A 17,031-nucleotide genomic window follows, 5' to 3' on the forward strand; every position below is an offset into this window, starting at 1 on the left:
CGCTGCACACTTGTCGACTGATCGAGATCTGTGGTCGAATCGAGTTAGCGGGAAAAGCGTCTGCTTTCTTCTGCACTGTCATACTGACCGTGTATCTTGAGTGGTTGTGTTTTCGCTATCGAGCAAAATGTCTCAGGTGTATGAAAACATCTTTCGTGACGCTGCGAAAGATTTCAGAATTTCGGAGGATTGCCTGATTTCAGGCTACTGTAATTCGTTGGAGGAGGTAATAATAATTTTATGTTAGAATTGGCTGGCAAAAATATGCGCCTTAGAAAATAACTTTTTTTCTGCTGCCAGTTAAGATTTCATTTTAATAAATTTTATATGTCGCTTTCCGCGATCTGATTCCAATTTTTAAGTGAGTTTTTTTATGTATTATGCAGTTTTTTCTTTGTTTTCGTTGTGAGGTGCTGCATTGTTACATTACCTTTACTGTAACATATACACGTGGAATATTGTAATTAATGATCGGTGTTTAGGAAGTTAATGGCAACTTTGTTTCAAAATTCGCCGTTTGTGAGTTCGTCATCTATGTTTTACAGTAAGAGAAACTGAACATTGCAGCAGCTCAAGCGCAAACGTCGTCTCGAGTAAATGGCATAATTTAGAAGACACACATGAAAATGGGACTCAGGGCCTGGGAACAATCATGCAAAAGGAAAATAAAAAGCAGTATGTTTGCAGCTAATGTCATTGCCAGAGCGTGGGCTCTGTATTCCACATAAATGTATCCTGCATTTTCCCAGGAATTTTACGTAGTTCTTTCTAATTGCACTATCAGCTCCAGTGCATAATTGCACAAATCCATTACTGCTGTTTTCTTTGTGCTGGCACTGATCTGAATTTCATTGAGGTACTGAATTCAGAGATTAGCTAGAAAACTGTCTATGCAGGGATATGGAGCTCTGTAATTCAAATGACTGTAAGATCCTTAGTTTCTCACCAAAGTTTCAGCAAGGTCAGTGACATCAACTATGAAACAACTTTTTTCATCAATAGCACTGTAATGAATGCCACTTTATGCAAATGTTGCAACATGACCACATTTGGCCTCCCTACTGAATTCTGAGCAAAGGTGTATTGTTGATGGATGCTGAGTGAGAGCTTTTTGTTCAGGATACCATTGCTCAGTAATAACTGTCCGCTTAATTAATACATGTTACGATGTTTCAATTATTACCACTGCTTAGGTGGCTGCTTAAGTATGTGTGGATAATGTTGGAAGTCTATTGGGATTCCTGGATTATATTGGTAGACAGAGTCTGTCAGGATCTAAAATTTTCTCAGCACCACACTGAAATTTTGATGATAATGTAAGCTGTTTTAGTCTTTAGAAATACTTGTTGGTGAATATGGGTCCTCATAGGGTATAGAACGTTATGACGCTTTGAAGCCCTCAAAGTTAAACTTCTCTTACAGGTGTTCTTTTACATCTACACTCTTCTTATTGCCCTGCTAGATTTTATTTTAATTTCTTCTATTGATCTGGTTTTTACGGGAGATAATGATGATGGGAGTGAGTTATTAAGTCATTTATTTATTTTTCTTAGTTTTTCGTCTCACAACATAGGACTTGGGATGAGGCAAAATGTCTTCTGGATATATTATCTCAGTTCTTCTACTGGATAGTGTTGACTTCTCGAGGAGGAGAAATGTTGAGGTCTGCATCTATAACCTTGTCAGGAATACCAATAGTAGAAATAGATGGCAAATTATTTTTAAATTTGGAGTGTATCAGTCAAATAAGCCTTAAAAGTGCTGTATTATTTCTGTTGGTGATAAGGAGGAATTCTGGCTAACCAGCCCAGATCGTGATTGATTTTGCTCTATTTGTCATTAGATAATTTCCTGTATCATACAATAACTTAAGTAAGACTTCAAGACAAGAAGTCAAAGCTTATGGCTTGTATGATGTGGCAGAGTATGCAAAATTATGCTGTTTTTTTTATATGATGATTATGCAGAATCATAAGTTGTGGTCCTTGAGGGGAGTGTCTCATGTACGTAATGGAAGTTTCATGAATTGTGTGAGCAGTTCGTCGTATCATGCTCTCCTTCCCAGGTCTTTGTCACAGATTTCAATCCCTTTGCAAATTAATGTGCCAAGATGCTTGCAGATTTTGTGATTAAGCTTAATGGATGTTGTATTGAAGTAATGTAGTCAGAGGTCTTTCTTTCACGTTTGTTAAGAGTTTGACAGCCGAAAACTGATATTTTTCAATTGTAGGAGAGAAATCATTTTGTAATTTTTACAAAAACTTTTTCATGGATGTATTAACCAGTTTCAACTTTTGTACTGGATAGTTTTGATTGGTGATTCTTATTCTTAGTATATACAACCTGGAATTCATAGTATGCTTAATAAAGCTTTTGTTGACATAAGGCAAGGCGTGCTTGAAATGAGGTTAACTGAAGCACTGATCAGTTAACCCCAAAACTAGGTCATTAAACTTCATGTGCACTTGGAAAATATTTTTCATCATCATAATCACAACTGAAAGAACATTTTATGATCACAATTTTAACTGAAGTCAACAGTAACATAATTTGTGGTCAGTGAATAACAATGGAATAAAAGCAAAAGAGCAAACAAATGAACTCCCAATTTTGTTAACTCATCCATGATTAATAACATAACACTTACTTTAGCTGTCAAAAACATCAGATGTGATGAAAGGCTGTGTACATTAAATAACTGAATTTTGTAAAGCCTAAAATTTCCCTCTTCATTCATGTTTCCCAGTTAACCTTAAGTGTAGTTACCCTCAGTTTATGCTACTGGTCACTTTATTCTCAGGTGGAAACACTTCTCGATCAGCTGAAAACTGTGGGGTTTTCATACTGCGTGAGAAGTAGTCGTTTTAAAGAGCCTTCTTCAGATGTTATGAAAAGTAAGTGAACTGCTGCATTAATTACTTTCTGTGGTTTACCATTTTAGTTCATATATGTATACTTGAAGGAAGAACTTAGTTTGCTGGAATTAGGGATAGTATATATAGGCTACTTTAAGTGGACATTTCTTTCTAAGCTGCACTAACAATTGATGGAATTGACTGTTTTTGTTATTGTTAATAGTTGTTGTGATATGCAAGGCAGAATTGTATTAATTATTTTCCTCTGTGTTGACTTGTTTGTCATTTATCCATTTTCACAGCCATACACTCAGTAATTTTTACACACTTGCATTTGATAATAGGCTGATTAAAATTATTAGTTGGTTGACAATTCCTGTCGGAGCTGGTTTCCTCCAGAGTGCTGAATGCGTCAGGTCCAAACTATCTCTGTTCGCCATTTCCTGACTGCCACAACAGCTGATCAATCCACTTCCATTTTCTTGTCTGACTTCCTTTCTTGATGTGTTTGAACACCATGCAATCATTTGCTGCCTTCAACAAGATTGGCCTTAATCAACATTTTCAGACAGTAGGCATAACTATGTATCCTTACAATATCTTTATGGTGCTAGAGCTAGCTTTCACATCGTAACATAATGTGAAAGGCTGATCTGGTTGAAGGTAGCACATGATCATTGGGACCAAATAATCTTACATTAGTGTAATGTAGAGTGGTGGCATAGTGCAATGGATAAGAAACATTCCTGATCCATATAAACTTGTGGATTTGAGTCTTGACAGATTCTTTCATATTTTTTATACCAAAATTACTTCATTATTTTTATTTAGTTAATAGGTTTGGATGCAGTTTTATTTCTAACACTCTGCTGTGTCATTTTTGACATTGTATTTACTTTTTAATTCCTTATATTTCTTCTTCATATCATTATTTCATTTGAAATCAGCTTGTCACCTATAACCTGTAACTGAATACAAACCAGGACTGCTCATTAGTTGGTAATTTGGCAGTCCATGCAGCTTGTGTGAGGACAGTTTCAGGTGCCATAATTAATGAAAGGAAGAAATTAGTTTGCTTTTAGCATTGAAATACAATTTTTTTTTGTCTTGAGTTTGCCTATAGAGAATAGCTTCAGCTAGTTTCCTGCCACATGCTTAGTGTTTGATATTTCACCATCAAGCCAGGCCAGGCAACAGCGTTAGGTGTGAGGCTCTGCTGCGACTGCCCGTAGTCAGTGTATTAATTGTGAACAAAGTATGATTAACAGTTCTTCTGTAGAATGCTGACAGCCATTTTCTAGGATATATTGCACATCATGTTATGGTTAGGTTATCAAATGAGTTTAAATTCTGGGCTATAAAATGTCGTATCTGCCACAGTTATGCCATTGGTCACTCCAAAACCAGTTGTCAGCAGAGCATGTCATATTCATGTTATTTCATAATGGCCACTTCCAACACTGCACAGAGTTACATGTATACGTCTCCCATCCTTTCGTAATCCCAACCTGTGCTCTGCCTCTACTGAGCTAAACCTACTTTTTTTAACATGAAAATTAAATTGAACAGCACTTGCTGAGTGACCTGCTCTGTTTGTTGCCTATAATACAGCAGCAGCCGGTGTGCTAACACTTTGTCAACAAGTGACAGATGCCAACTAACAAATAATTTTAATGAATCTATACTGCTGTGTTCATGTTGAATGGTTTCTATGGTTTTCGATAATTGTGGTGTTGATATGTAAAGCAGTAGTCAGCTCATTGAACCTATTGACAGGCATGTTTAGCTTTATTGTCTTCCTAGTTAAGTTTATTTTTTGTAATTCCACATTTATAGTAATTATATTTTTCTACATATGTGTTCTTCACATCTCCTTTGTTTACAAAGAATATTAATTCCACATTTATTGGAACCACAATAAAACACTTCAGTTGCCCGAAATCAGTATGGTATCCTCATTGCACATGGCAGACAGTTCCATTTATTTGCTAGATACAATAGGTGTGACATCCTGTAAAATTTTGCTCCAGTACTATGTAAAGTAGATAGACAATCTGCTTCCATCAGTTCAGAACTTTGACAATACCTGTCAAATGAATGAAATGTTTTCTCACATTGTATTTAGTTAATTAACAATAACATACGTGAATTATTTAACAATAACAATGTTTTTTGTCTGTGAGAAATATATTAACTGTTCCATGTAAAACAAAGCATTTCTTCAAGCAAATGCAGGGACATGTCCCTATCCCCTTTTTTGGTTGTGCATTTGCAGTGGAGAGTGTGTGGTCGAGGCACTGTGTTTTGGGGCCAAAATACTATAAAAGTAAAGAGTCTAGTGTACCTGAGCACTTGGTAATATCATGCTGTGTTAAGATATACTTACTTTCCATAAAACAAGTTCGTTACAGGGAAAGTTTATTAAATAAATTTTATAGTAGTTCTTTACCCTCTTTAGGAAGACCATGTGACTCCTCGTAAGAGATTGAGGATCATGGATACTAGAAAATCCAACTGCCCAGCAACTTTAAATATGAAGTGTATAAGGGTGTATCCTGATTACAGTATGCACTCAGCAAATGAACACAGGGATACCAAGGCAAAAGTAAGTATCCAGTTTGGGTTCTGCTTGGAGAAAATTTTACATGATCAGTTGACGGTATACTTTAAAATCTGTTGTTTTTAATGCTCTTAGTTAAATAATTGATACATTTTTGTCTTACAGGTTCTTGCAAGTCTACAGAAAGATTTGGCATTGCCATGCCCGCCTAAGAGCTATCTACATTATTATTTGACTGCTTCCCCAGCAAGTGCACACACACATGCTACTGAAAGTGTTGAAGCAAGTGGGTACATACATCCTTCACATGTAAAGGAAATCAAAAACTTAGTACTCAGTGGCATGACATCTCTCAGAGTCATTAAGTTGGCTCTAGACAGATTTGTTGAAATCAATTTCACTGGGACACACATACCAGGTCAAATGAATACTACCTTTTACCCCACAGAGAAAACTATTTAGTCACATTTATCGGACCCTTTATGGTACAAATAAAGTATTATTTGACGAGACTAGACTGCAGAATCAGGTTGATGAGTGGCACAAAGACTCGAGCAATCACATGATTTATTATAGACATTGTACGGGAGCGAATGGAGAAGTGAAACCATTACTTTTTTGCTATCAGAGCAGTTGGCAGAGAGATCTTTTGAAGAAGTATGGGGGTAGTTGTTTGTTAGATGCAACATACAAAACATCATCATATGATATTCCTTTATTTTTTATAGCTGTGAAGAGTAATGTGGACTATTCGGTTGTTGGTTTTTTTTTTCCATTCAGATTGAAAATGCAAGATCCATTCATAAAGCACTAGACATTTTCAAGGACTGGAACAAGGATTGGAATCCCCTATATTGGGTTACTGATTTCTCGGAGTCAGAGATAAATGCAATTGAGCAAGCATTCCCTCAGACGAAAGTTTACTTGTGCCTTTTCCATCGAAAACAGGCATGGGGAAGATGGTTGAAAAAAAAAGGATAATCTACGTGTACCAAATGACATGAAGACATTTCTGGATATGTGGCAAGAAATTTCAGAATCACCAACAGAGAGAGAATTTAGAGATCGTGTAGAAGAGTTGCGAACGCATGAGGTTTCTCGGAGAAAAGAGCGTGCATGGCCATACTTTCAACAGCAATGGCTAACGGTATGTGAAAGATGGGTGAAAGCGTATGAGGACAAGGGCAGATTTGCAACTATTGACACTACAAATGGAGTTGAAGCAATGAACAAGGTTGTAAAACATTTTTTTCCTTAAACACAATTCAGACAGGACTTTAACTGGGGTTACTAAGGTTATAATAAACCAGTTTCTTCCAAGCCTAATTAGAAAGTACTGTCTGCAGAATTCTGCCATCAAAGCTTATAACAAAGATGTTCCACTGTTTTTGCATAAAAAAACAAACAAGTTTGTGAAACATGTCATGCAGCGATATGCATCAGCAAAAGTTGAGTTAACTGCAAGATCAGTGAGTAGGAGATCGGATGGTTCATTTTGTGTGGAGAGTGCAAAGTCCAAAAACTGTAATTATGTAGTAAACTTTGATATACCAGATTGCACATGTGAAGATTTTCGGAGATATAAATACTCATGCAAGCATTTCTGTGCAATCTTTATTTTTTACCCAGAGTGGGGTTTTGATAAAATGCCAGAAAGTTATGACTAGTCCATTAATCTGTCTTGATGAAATGTATGGGGTGGGCTTTAGAAGTGGCTCTTCAGTAATTTCATATGAAGGCAGTAGTAGTGACGAAGCTGTTGAGGAGGCAGTTGAAGCAGCTGAGGAGGCTGTCGAGGTTGAGGAGGCTGTCGAGGCAGCAAATACAGATGGTGTTGTTCAAACCAAGAATATTCCTTTGCAGCAGTTTGAAGCAAGGGAGCTGTGTAAACAGATTTATAATCTCACATACAACTGCAGCAAGAGCGAAACATTACAAAAAGTACTTGAATCACTGAGCAACTGTGTGCAAGATTTGCAATTAGCAAATCCTGAAGTTGGTGGTCTCCCATTAGCAGTGCCATCAACTTCCAAACAATAGCGAAGAACAATGCCAAAAGCCTTACAAGATCTGTCTTAAACACATTATAACATCCCATTTGAAGGGTAAGAAATGACTGTTTATTTGAATTTTAGATAGCTCTTTGTCTATGTAAAATACAAATAAGCTCCGTCATTTCTGATCCTCGAGATGGAATGCTATGAGGTCTTTATGTTGGTCTCTGCTTTTAAACTTTGTTGCACATTTGAATTTCGAAGTAGCAATAGATAAAATATTATAAAACGGGTAGTTGCTACATTTGTGTGTGTGTTTGTGAGTGAGCGAGTGTGCGCGCGCGCTTTTGAAAAGGCCCTTGTTGCCCGAAAGATAAGTCCGACAGTCTTTTTGTTGTGCCTTTCTGTGACTCAGCATCTTCACCATTTGGTGAGCAGCAACAACTATCCTTTTCATAATATTGTTACATTCCATCCTGGATTTTTCGTTGTTCATCAGAGAAAAGATTTTTCTGAGGAATTAAACTAGATGGTAGTGTAGAACTTGCAAACTTTTTAAAATATGAAGTAAAAGATTTTAACTTTAAATTAGGTTAATTCAAATATGGGACAATGTTGAGAATTGAAAAGGTGGAAAAAATAAATAAGATATATCTTAGTGGCATTGAGATGTCGTATGACTGATGGAGGAAAGATTTTGCATTTCTTTTTCCAAGTAAGAATGCACTTGCTCTCACTTGCTTCAAAACATGTCTAGTGATTCATGTGAAACAGAGAAAAAGATACTGCCCTGTTAATGAACATGAGATTGCCCAGTATCACTCTGACAGAAGAGTATGGTGTTTCCTTGATATGGTATCTGGTCAGCAATGTCATTGGGACCAAATGAAGTAAGTATTGACTTTTTTTATTTGCTTTGGAAGCTTAATGTGTATCAGTTACCTACATATTGGATATCTACCACCCTGGTTCTAATGTTCTTAATAACTTTGCAGAGTTACTGCAGATACCACACAGAAGCAATTACTGTTACTGGAATACCAGTAATGTTTATTAAATTCAGTTGTAAAGTAGTTCTGGGCATTGCAGCTGGCGAGCAATGTCATTGGGCACCAAAAGAAGTGAGTACTAAATTTTGGAATTGTGCCTTGAAAACATGTGTATCAGTTGTCTTCATGTTGCATAACTCAATTACTTGTTGTTAATTTATTTGTTAGGTTCAGTTATGATGGATTTCTGGCCTTCAGTCCATGGGAAAATTCACACCAGATTGCATCAAGACTGTTATATTCCAAGGATATCTTGGAAGATTGATAGTATTCCTGAAGGAAAACAATCCATATAGTATTTCACGTGTGTATCAAACTGCCATTTGTTGTGGCACATAAATGTTTGCAATTTGATTGTAATTTTCGAACAGTTCCTCAACAGTCCAAGGATTTCTTGTAATGAGAAGTAGACATTGTTGCTTCGGTAAAGGAAATACAAATCACGGTCAATATAACTACCTTATTAACTTTCCACAGAGAAATATTTTTCACTACTGCTACTTAAAAATTCAAATGTGTGACAAAGTTTGCTTACAGAACTTGGCATAAAGATCTCCCTTATTAGTATTTTTTAGGTAGCTCTTATTGTTTGATCCTTCAAATGGAATGCTATGACCTCCATGTGATCTATTCCTTAGTAGTTAATTATCCATTAAGGCACAAATATATGAACATTACAATGAGAGGGGTCTTTATGCTAGGCCCTGTAAAAGTAATGGCATCTTACTTAATATTATTGTTGGGAATTTGATGGCACAGCTGTGGGGAGACCACAAATTTCAGGGTTTGCTAACTGCAAATCTGGCACACAGTTGCTGAGTGATTCAAGTACTTTTCATAATGTTTCACTGTTGATACAGTTGTATGTGAGATGATAAACCTGTTTGAACACCACCTTCACTTCAAATTGCTGCAAAGAAATGGTTAAGGTATCAGTGTGATGCTCTATATGTGTTTCCTCAACTGTGTCCTCATTGCTACTGTCTTCATGTGAAATTACTGCAGACACACTTCTGAAACCAAACCTGTACATCTTGTGAAGACAGATTAATGGGCTGTTCCTGCAGCTTTCTGGTATTTTATCAAAACCCCACTCTGGATAGAAAATAAAGATTGCACAGAAATGCTTGCATGGGTATTTATATATCTCAAAATCTTCACATGCGCAGTTTGGTAGAGCAAAGCTTACAACATAATTAGTCTTTGAACATTGTACTCTCCATATAAAACATTGTCCAACTTCACATTCACTAATCTTGCAGTTAATTCAACTTTCCCTGGTGCGTATCACTGCATGACATGTTTCACAAACTTGCTTTTTTCAAAAAAAAAAAAAAAATGAAAAAACAGTGGAACATGTCTGTTATGATTTGATGGCAGAATTCTGCAGACAGTACTTTCTAATTAGGCTTGGAAGAAATTGATTTCTTATATCCCTAGTAGCCCCATTGAAGGTCCCATCTGTGTTCCATTTTAGGAAAAAAAATGTTTACAATCTTGTTCATGGCGTCAACTCCACTTGTAATGTCAATGGTATCAAAATTTATGTTCATGTAATATTTTTAACATTGATTGTAGTAAGGTGTAATAATATGTAAATGCCCAATAAAATAGATTGATATTTATATTTTTTGTTTCTGTATAATAATTCTGTAGCTTGGTGACCTGAGTTGTGTGTGTGTGTGTGTGTGTGTGTGTGTGTGTGTGTGTGTGTAAGATATTATCATTTCATGGGAAATGTGGCAATAACAGATCAGAAATTGTGTGCAGAATATACCTAATTATCAACACCTGTAAGCAGCTAAAGGTCTGGATTTCATTATAATTTCATTCTTAGAGAGCTGCAAGACCACCAATGGTATCTGTACAGATACCAGCTTCATATAAATTAGTAAGGTTTTTACTGACTATTATTCACCAAAGCCGACAAAACAGGCTGCATTCAGTAGTAGTACTACATAATGGTGATACTTCAGTACAACTTTGAACCCTTTAAGTGGTTTAGATCAGCAGGAGCAAAGTATATTCTTCAAGGTATGTTTCACAGGCAACTAAGAAATCTTTGCCTTGAATGTCATGTGATTTTGCACTCTGCTGCTAAGTTTTCCTTTTAGATTTATTAAATTTCTTAAAGAGGCTTCTGTTACAAACACTAGCAATCCACATAGGTAACGTGTGACTGATATTCCTTATGTATCACAACCTTATTTCAGTTTCACTCTGTTGTTGCTGGTAACTTATGAGGGAAGAGTTGATTTGTGCCACATTAAGGAAGATTAAGAAAAAAGTCATTTACAAACTCGTGAAAAGGAGGCAGGGTTCCCCAAAAGTATAAAGGTTGCCATAAGCAGTCACTTTTGTTGGATTAAGTTATTTCCATATCCTTTCTGGATATTTCAGCCAGCTGCATCCTATTGTAGAGATAGACTAACCAAGAACCTTAGTGTTATATGAACAGAGCAGAAAAAACTTTATTAAATACACAAAGGACTGGTAACTACCTTCATGTATGGACCACTTTCCAAAAAATACACTGTGTCAAGGCATTCAGATTGTACATATTCTTTCTGAATATTTTTATTGTAGCAGGAAGAATGGGGATTGTTTAACTTACCTTTAACCTAAGGTACATTAGATTGTGTATGAAATTCATCAAAAGAGTAAATACGGGCTCTTACTTAAACTGTTTACTATAACAAGAGAAATTAGAGTACAATATTATAAGAGACAGATGAAGACTAGGTGGGAGATAGACTAAGAGAATAATTTCACATGGTGATGAAAGACCTACACCCAAACAAGGCACCTGGAGTAGACATTCCCTCACATTTGTGGAGATCCTTCAGACAGACAGCCAAGTCGAACTATTTCATGTGGTATGCAAGATAAGAGACAAGTGAAAAACCTTCACGTTTCAGAAGGAAGTAATAATTCCTATTCCAAGAAAACCAGGCACTGAAAGTTGGAAATATTACAGAACTATCAGTGTGGCAAGTCATGGTTGTAGTTTGACACAAATTAAGTAAAGAATAGTGGACAAACTGGTAGGTGCCAACTGACCTCAGGAAACATTACTTTGGTATCTGGGAAAAAGTAGCAACACATGAGGCAGTATTGGTCCTACGAAAAATCTTACAAGAGGATATAGAGAAAGCTTTTGACACTGTTAGCTGGACTATACGCTAGGAAATTCTGAAGGTAGCAAGGATAAAATACAAAGACTAAAATTTGCACACTGATGTAACAGTATGTGTAAAGACATGAAAAGTGTGCAGTCCTTGGGAAGGGAGTGAGACCGGGAGTGAAGTATTGTAGAAGGTGAAACCACGACTTGCAGATGTATGTTTAAAGGGGTGTTGTTCCTGTTGCAGAGGAATTAATTTAGTGTACAATCCTTACTGTGATTTGTATTACCAATGTTTTGAGGGGAATGGAAATATTAAAGTAACGGTATACAAATTCAACAAAGGTTTTTAACTAATGAGTATCATCTTCAAGCTCTGATTCAACATGCATTTAAAATGCTTGGCTGTACATCATGGCACTGTCTGTAGCTCTTGCCAGTTCATTACACACAATTCGAAGATTCAACAGTGGAACGAAAGACCTGACATAAAAGTAGTGTTCATTGAGCGATTGGATATGACAATTGTTCTATCCTGACAATATTTTACATATAAATTATAGCCATACGAGTTGATTATCAATTGAATTGGGTGTACACAGGTATGATCAACATAATAAACCCATAATAAATATCACTGGTATCTTTAAGTACTCATCTTAGCAACTGAAATGGCTACACATCTATGCTGATAACTGAAGCCATGTTTAACATCCTCAGATGTATTTTACTACATTACATTCAGTTCTCATTCTATAGACCCAAAAATGAGATGGGTTTCTTGGCTATGGAATATGTCAAAGTACAACATAAAAAACAAAGACCATCTGAATATAACACTTCCCTGATCACATGTCAGGATACTTTAAAGATATGTGAATACATAACAGATAAACTGGGACTGCCAACGTTTACAGAATTAATACACTCAGAATGAAACAGTTATGAACTTTTAACAAATTTATCATACACACAACACCTAATCTTAACTGTTGTAAAACCAAATCCAAGACATTTTTACTTAAGCTGGTCTAACAGTCCCTGTTAAGATATTCATTTATAGAGGAGCTGCCTGCCTAAAAATCTTTCAAACTCTGTTTAAACTGTGCTGTTTCTGAAACAAACTTTTTAATGGTAGCTGGCAATTTATTGAAAATGTGTGTTCTCGTAAACTGGACTCCTCTTTGGACCAAGGTAAGCAATTTTAGGTCTTATTGTTCCTAGTATTTTACTATGTGCTGAGCTATTGTCTGGAAATAAACGTTATTTGCAACCAATTTCTTTAAGGGATAAATATACTGAAGCATTGGTTAGAATACCCACTTCCTTGCTCAGATTTGTACATGATTATATGGAATTTACAACACAATTGAGTCTTATTACATGCTTCTGCAGTCTAAAAACTTTTGCTCGGTTTGACGAGGTACCTCAAAATATGAAAGCAAATGAAGTAAGCAAGTTTTTTTTTCTATCTCCTACATCTGACATCATTCCCATTGCAAATACAAACTTGTTTAGGTGCTTCAGCAATTTTGTGGTACACACCCTTCCTAACTGAATTTATTACTGAGTTGTAACCCGAGAAATTTAACACTGTCAACTGCTTCTATCTGCATGTCTTCGTACATTATACACATCCTGGAAACAAATTTCTTACAGGTTCTTATCTGCATATAGTGGGTCTTTCCAAAAGTTTAATGACAGTAAATTACTTCTAAACCATTTATTGTAAGTGAAAATTTGATTAGTAGCAATTTCTAAATCTGTACTTGACTTGCTATTTGTTACAATGTTTGTGTCATGTGCCAACAAAACAAACTTAGCATCTGGCAATTTAACAGATGAGGTCATTACTGTAGACAGGAATAAACAACAGATTCAAGATGGAACCTTGAGGAGCACCACATGTAATTACTTCCCAATCAGACTTAGACTATTTGCTTACTCTGCATGTATTTGCAGTGACACCCTTGTTTCCTTTTAGTTAGGTCAGACTCTAACCATTTTGCAGCACTGCCAGTGACATCACAATATTCTAATTCTCTTGAGAGAAAGCTGTGATTCATAGTCAAGGGCTTTTGACAGGTCACAGAGAATGCCAGTAGCCTCTAACTTGTTTTCTTATGAATTATTCCCACTGTATGTGCAAATACCCTTCTCTATATCAGTAAGCATAAGGAACCCAAACTGTGACTTGGATGATATATTGTTTGCAGTCGGATGCTTAAGAAGATGCTTAGACACAACCTTTTCAAATATTTTTGAAGACGCCAGCAAAAGTGAAAATGATCAATAATTTGATAGTATCTCTTTAACGCTCTTCTTGTACAGAGGCTTAACTTAGGCATATTTCAGCCAGCCTGGAAATGTTCCACTGATAAGAGATTGATTACACAAATAATTTGAGGTACAACTCAACTCACATGAATACACTTTGAAAAACTTCACTAGAATACTTTAAGGATTTTATGATGGATGCTGCTACTTAGGGAGAAGTAAGTGTCATTTCCATTTTACTGAAGTTATTTGTAGGGAGTGGTCTCAGATGTTCAATTGCACTGTTAACTGAACCTGATAACCTGAAGCTGTCAGTAACAGATACAAAGTACTGCACCTATTTAAGAAGTTTGCAACACTACATGCATTTGTTACCAATGTCTCATTTACTTTAATTTGAAGTGTTACTGGAATTTTCAAAATTCAAAACCTGTATGTATCACAGCATCAACAACAAGTTTAAATAACACATGGCTTTATCTCAATAGGAAGTCAGACTGCTACTTAATTTACAGATGGCAGCAGAAATTATTTTCTTTCAGTGTTATCTGTAAGGCAAACAGTAGCCTGTCTTCCTAATCACAGTTAATGTAACATAGCTGTTACTGTAGTCTCTTTAAATTTGGTCGTCTTGTCAGACTGTAGTGTATCAGATTATCTTATCATTATTTACAGGATACCAGATGCATTAGTAAAACAAATGTTTTCTGGAGACAATTTCTTAATCAAAACTGTGTAGCACAATAAATACCTTACATCTCTCAGTATTTGAACATCTGAATCAAATCTACAGTTACTATGCATTATGTGGTGCAAAATGTAAATGTACTGTGATACTGGAGGGGTGCAGAACTAATTTTTATATGCTCTCACAGTAAGAATGGTTACAAGAATGCTTTATGGAAAGCTTCATAGCGTTCTGTTGTTTGTAAATTTTTAGTAAAATTTTCCAAAACTGAAGTCACAGCCACATGAGAAGAAAGTCCACATGACCTGGATTCATATACAAAATGAAATATTTCATTCAGCTATGAATTGTGCATAGTTAAATTGCCAGGAAAGTGGAAATAATGTGAAAGGTTTAAGACAACACTCTTTGTAACACAGCCTGTCATTCACTCTTCTTTCTTGCTGAGTGAGCTATGCACCCCATAGCAAACTGCCTTGTTTCTTATGCAGTCAAGTTATTTACCCATTCTCGTTAAATCATATATAGTTTTTGTGTGACACTGCATGGCACAACACACAAGTATTCTTACTAATTTAACTGTGGTATAATGAACACAGGAAGTAGTTTTTGCCCTTGGAGGTTTCTTTCATGATCCTTTGAGGCCGCTTTTGCATGATCAAAATTCATTTGTATGATCATAGAAACTATTATTAATATAAAAGATTGGCTGTCCTATGTATAGCCAAACAACTACCCCTTAAATGTATAACAAAGCCTGCTTCTTCTGAAAAGTTGTTTTCACAATTAACTGAGAAGACGGCAAAAGGCATTAACTTCCTGTGAGGCATAATTTAGAAAACATATATATATATATATTTTTAACACAAGTAACAGCTGTTGGTAAACCAATATTTCATTATAACTGCACTGGAATCTTACGTATCTCAGGAAACGAAAATTTATAGCCTTGTCACGACACTATTCTTAACAGTTTGTTTTTTCCCCCAGTATGAGCTGCGTACTAGACAACAAATGCTATTTCTCGTAAGCAATGGCAATGTTTAGCTTCTCTCAACGGTTATACATGATGGTTTATGGAATGTGTAACGGAAATACTGCATTTATTATTTCGGTGTATAACATTTTATGCTACCTATTTGGTCCTCGATAGAATAAGCAGATCAATCACAGCATGGTCAAGAAACAGGTAAAATCCAATAAGCTGAGAATCCGTACGATTTATTTACTTCTACGTAATTTATAAATACATTTCCATTTCTCCGTTACAGTGTACGTGGATAACAGCCACCTTTCTTTCACATTACGGTCACATATCAGCGGATCACACTCGTTTCAGGACGATTCAGCAGACACGCACCGACGTTTTAACATACACTCCAGTGTGGTCCGAAAACTTTCACGTAACTCGACTCGACCACGGATCTCGATACTCGACAAGTGTGCAGCGCGTTTGCTTATACGTCATTTTGACGTCACTTCCGAGTGGTTTTGGACCACAATGATGTGTGTGTTAGGCTTCCCGACGCAACCCTGTCTCGCTAAGAGGTAACGTGCGAGCTGCCATCTACCGACGACGCTGAACAAGTGCCGCGTGCAGCGCTCGTAACGAGTCGATTTCAAATAGCAAACAGAAGTTTCGCAAGGAAGAAATGACTGTAACAAACCTCCACAACAACGACCTTTCCAATTTTGCTAACAAAATAGCTATAAGCTCCCGTGGAACTTAACTGTTTCTGACATGCGTAATACGCACCCAACAACATTTGTAGTAACATATAATATTTGTGGCCAACAAATCTGTTGCAAGCTATTAGGCTAGGGAATCAGATTTCAAGACATCAATTTTTGGAGGACGTGACCGCAGATACGTGGTCCGTCCCGCAACATTGAATTTAACGTAATGTCGTTGAAAGTGGAGAATCGACTCTTCGAAACTATAGGTCGGGGAAATGAGCATTCCTGTATATTGAACTGCTTCTTAGTTCTTACTTGAGACTTTCACATCTACGGTTATAAATCGCGAAAATAGCGTTGGTAGAGTGCGTTAACTGTAATTTTAAGCTGCGTCTAAGAATTGCAGTTACCGGAAGAAGCACTCGCAGAAATCACTGATACTGAAAAGTCACAGTTTAGCCCATCCCTACACATAGCGAAGTTCTATTTCCCGCGCATTCAGTTTACGTGTGGGACGCTCCCCCGTCTCGCTAAGAGGTAACGTGCGAGCTGCCATCTACCGACAACGCTACATAAGTATCACGTGCCGCCTGAGGCAGTGCTCATAGCAAGTTGATTTCATACAGCAAACAGAAGTTTTTCAAGGAAGAAGTGACAGTAATAAGCCTCTATAGCTACAAGGTTTTCAGTTTTGCTAACAAAATAGCTATAAGCTCCCGTGGAACATAACTGTTTCTGACATGCGTAATACGCACCCAACAACATTTGTAGTAACATATAATATTTCTGGCCAACAAATCTGTTGCA

At 36.5% G+C, this 17,031-nt stretch overlaps 1 protein-coding gene and 2 long non-coding RNA genes across 4 annotated transcripts in view; all 3 read left to right on the plus strand.

The window, feature by feature from the left end:
- The first annotated feature begins 76 nt into the window (after window positions 1-76).
- Window positions 77-17,031, plus strand: part of LOC126226524 (uncharacterized) — a 175,997-nt gene continuing 159,042 nt past the window's right edge. Inside the window, exons 1-2 of one of the 2 annotated variants that reach the window (XR_007543954.1) lie at window positions 77-226; window positions 2,801-2,894. This is a non-coding gene — a long non-coding RNA (uncharacterized LOC126226524). The remainder of the gene's footprint in view (window positions 227-2,800; window positions 2,895-17,031) is intronic. The other variant, XR_007543953.1, reaches the window with a different exon arrangement.
- LOC126226523 (uncharacterized) lies at window positions 5,065-6,155 on the plus strand. The gene is made up of 3 exons (XM_049942224.1): window positions 5,065-5,210; window positions 5,314-5,460; window positions 5,581-6,155. Exons 1-3 carry the CDS (start codon window positions 5,085-5,087, stop codon window positions 5,875-5,877), a joined length of 570 nt encoding a protein of 189 aa, XP_049798181.1. The 5' UTR covers window positions 5,065-5,084; the 3' UTR covers window positions 5,878-6,155.
- LOC126226526 (uncharacterized) lies at window positions 6,238-10,046 on the plus strand. The gene is made up of 3 exons (XR_007543955.1): window positions 6,238-8,299; window positions 8,405-8,530; window positions 8,627-10,046. It is a non-coding gene; the product is annotated as an uncharacterized LOC126226526 (long non-coding RNA).

Source organism: Schistocerca nitens, unplaced genomic scaffold (assembly GCF_023898315.1).
Source record: "Schistocerca nitens isolate TAMUIC-IGC-003100 unplaced genomic scaffold, iqSchNite1.1 HiC_scaffold_316, whole genome shotgun sequence".
Classification (NCBI taxonomy): domain Eukaryota; kingdom Metazoa; phylum Arthropoda; class Insecta; order Orthoptera; family Acrididae; genus Schistocerca; species Schistocerca nitens.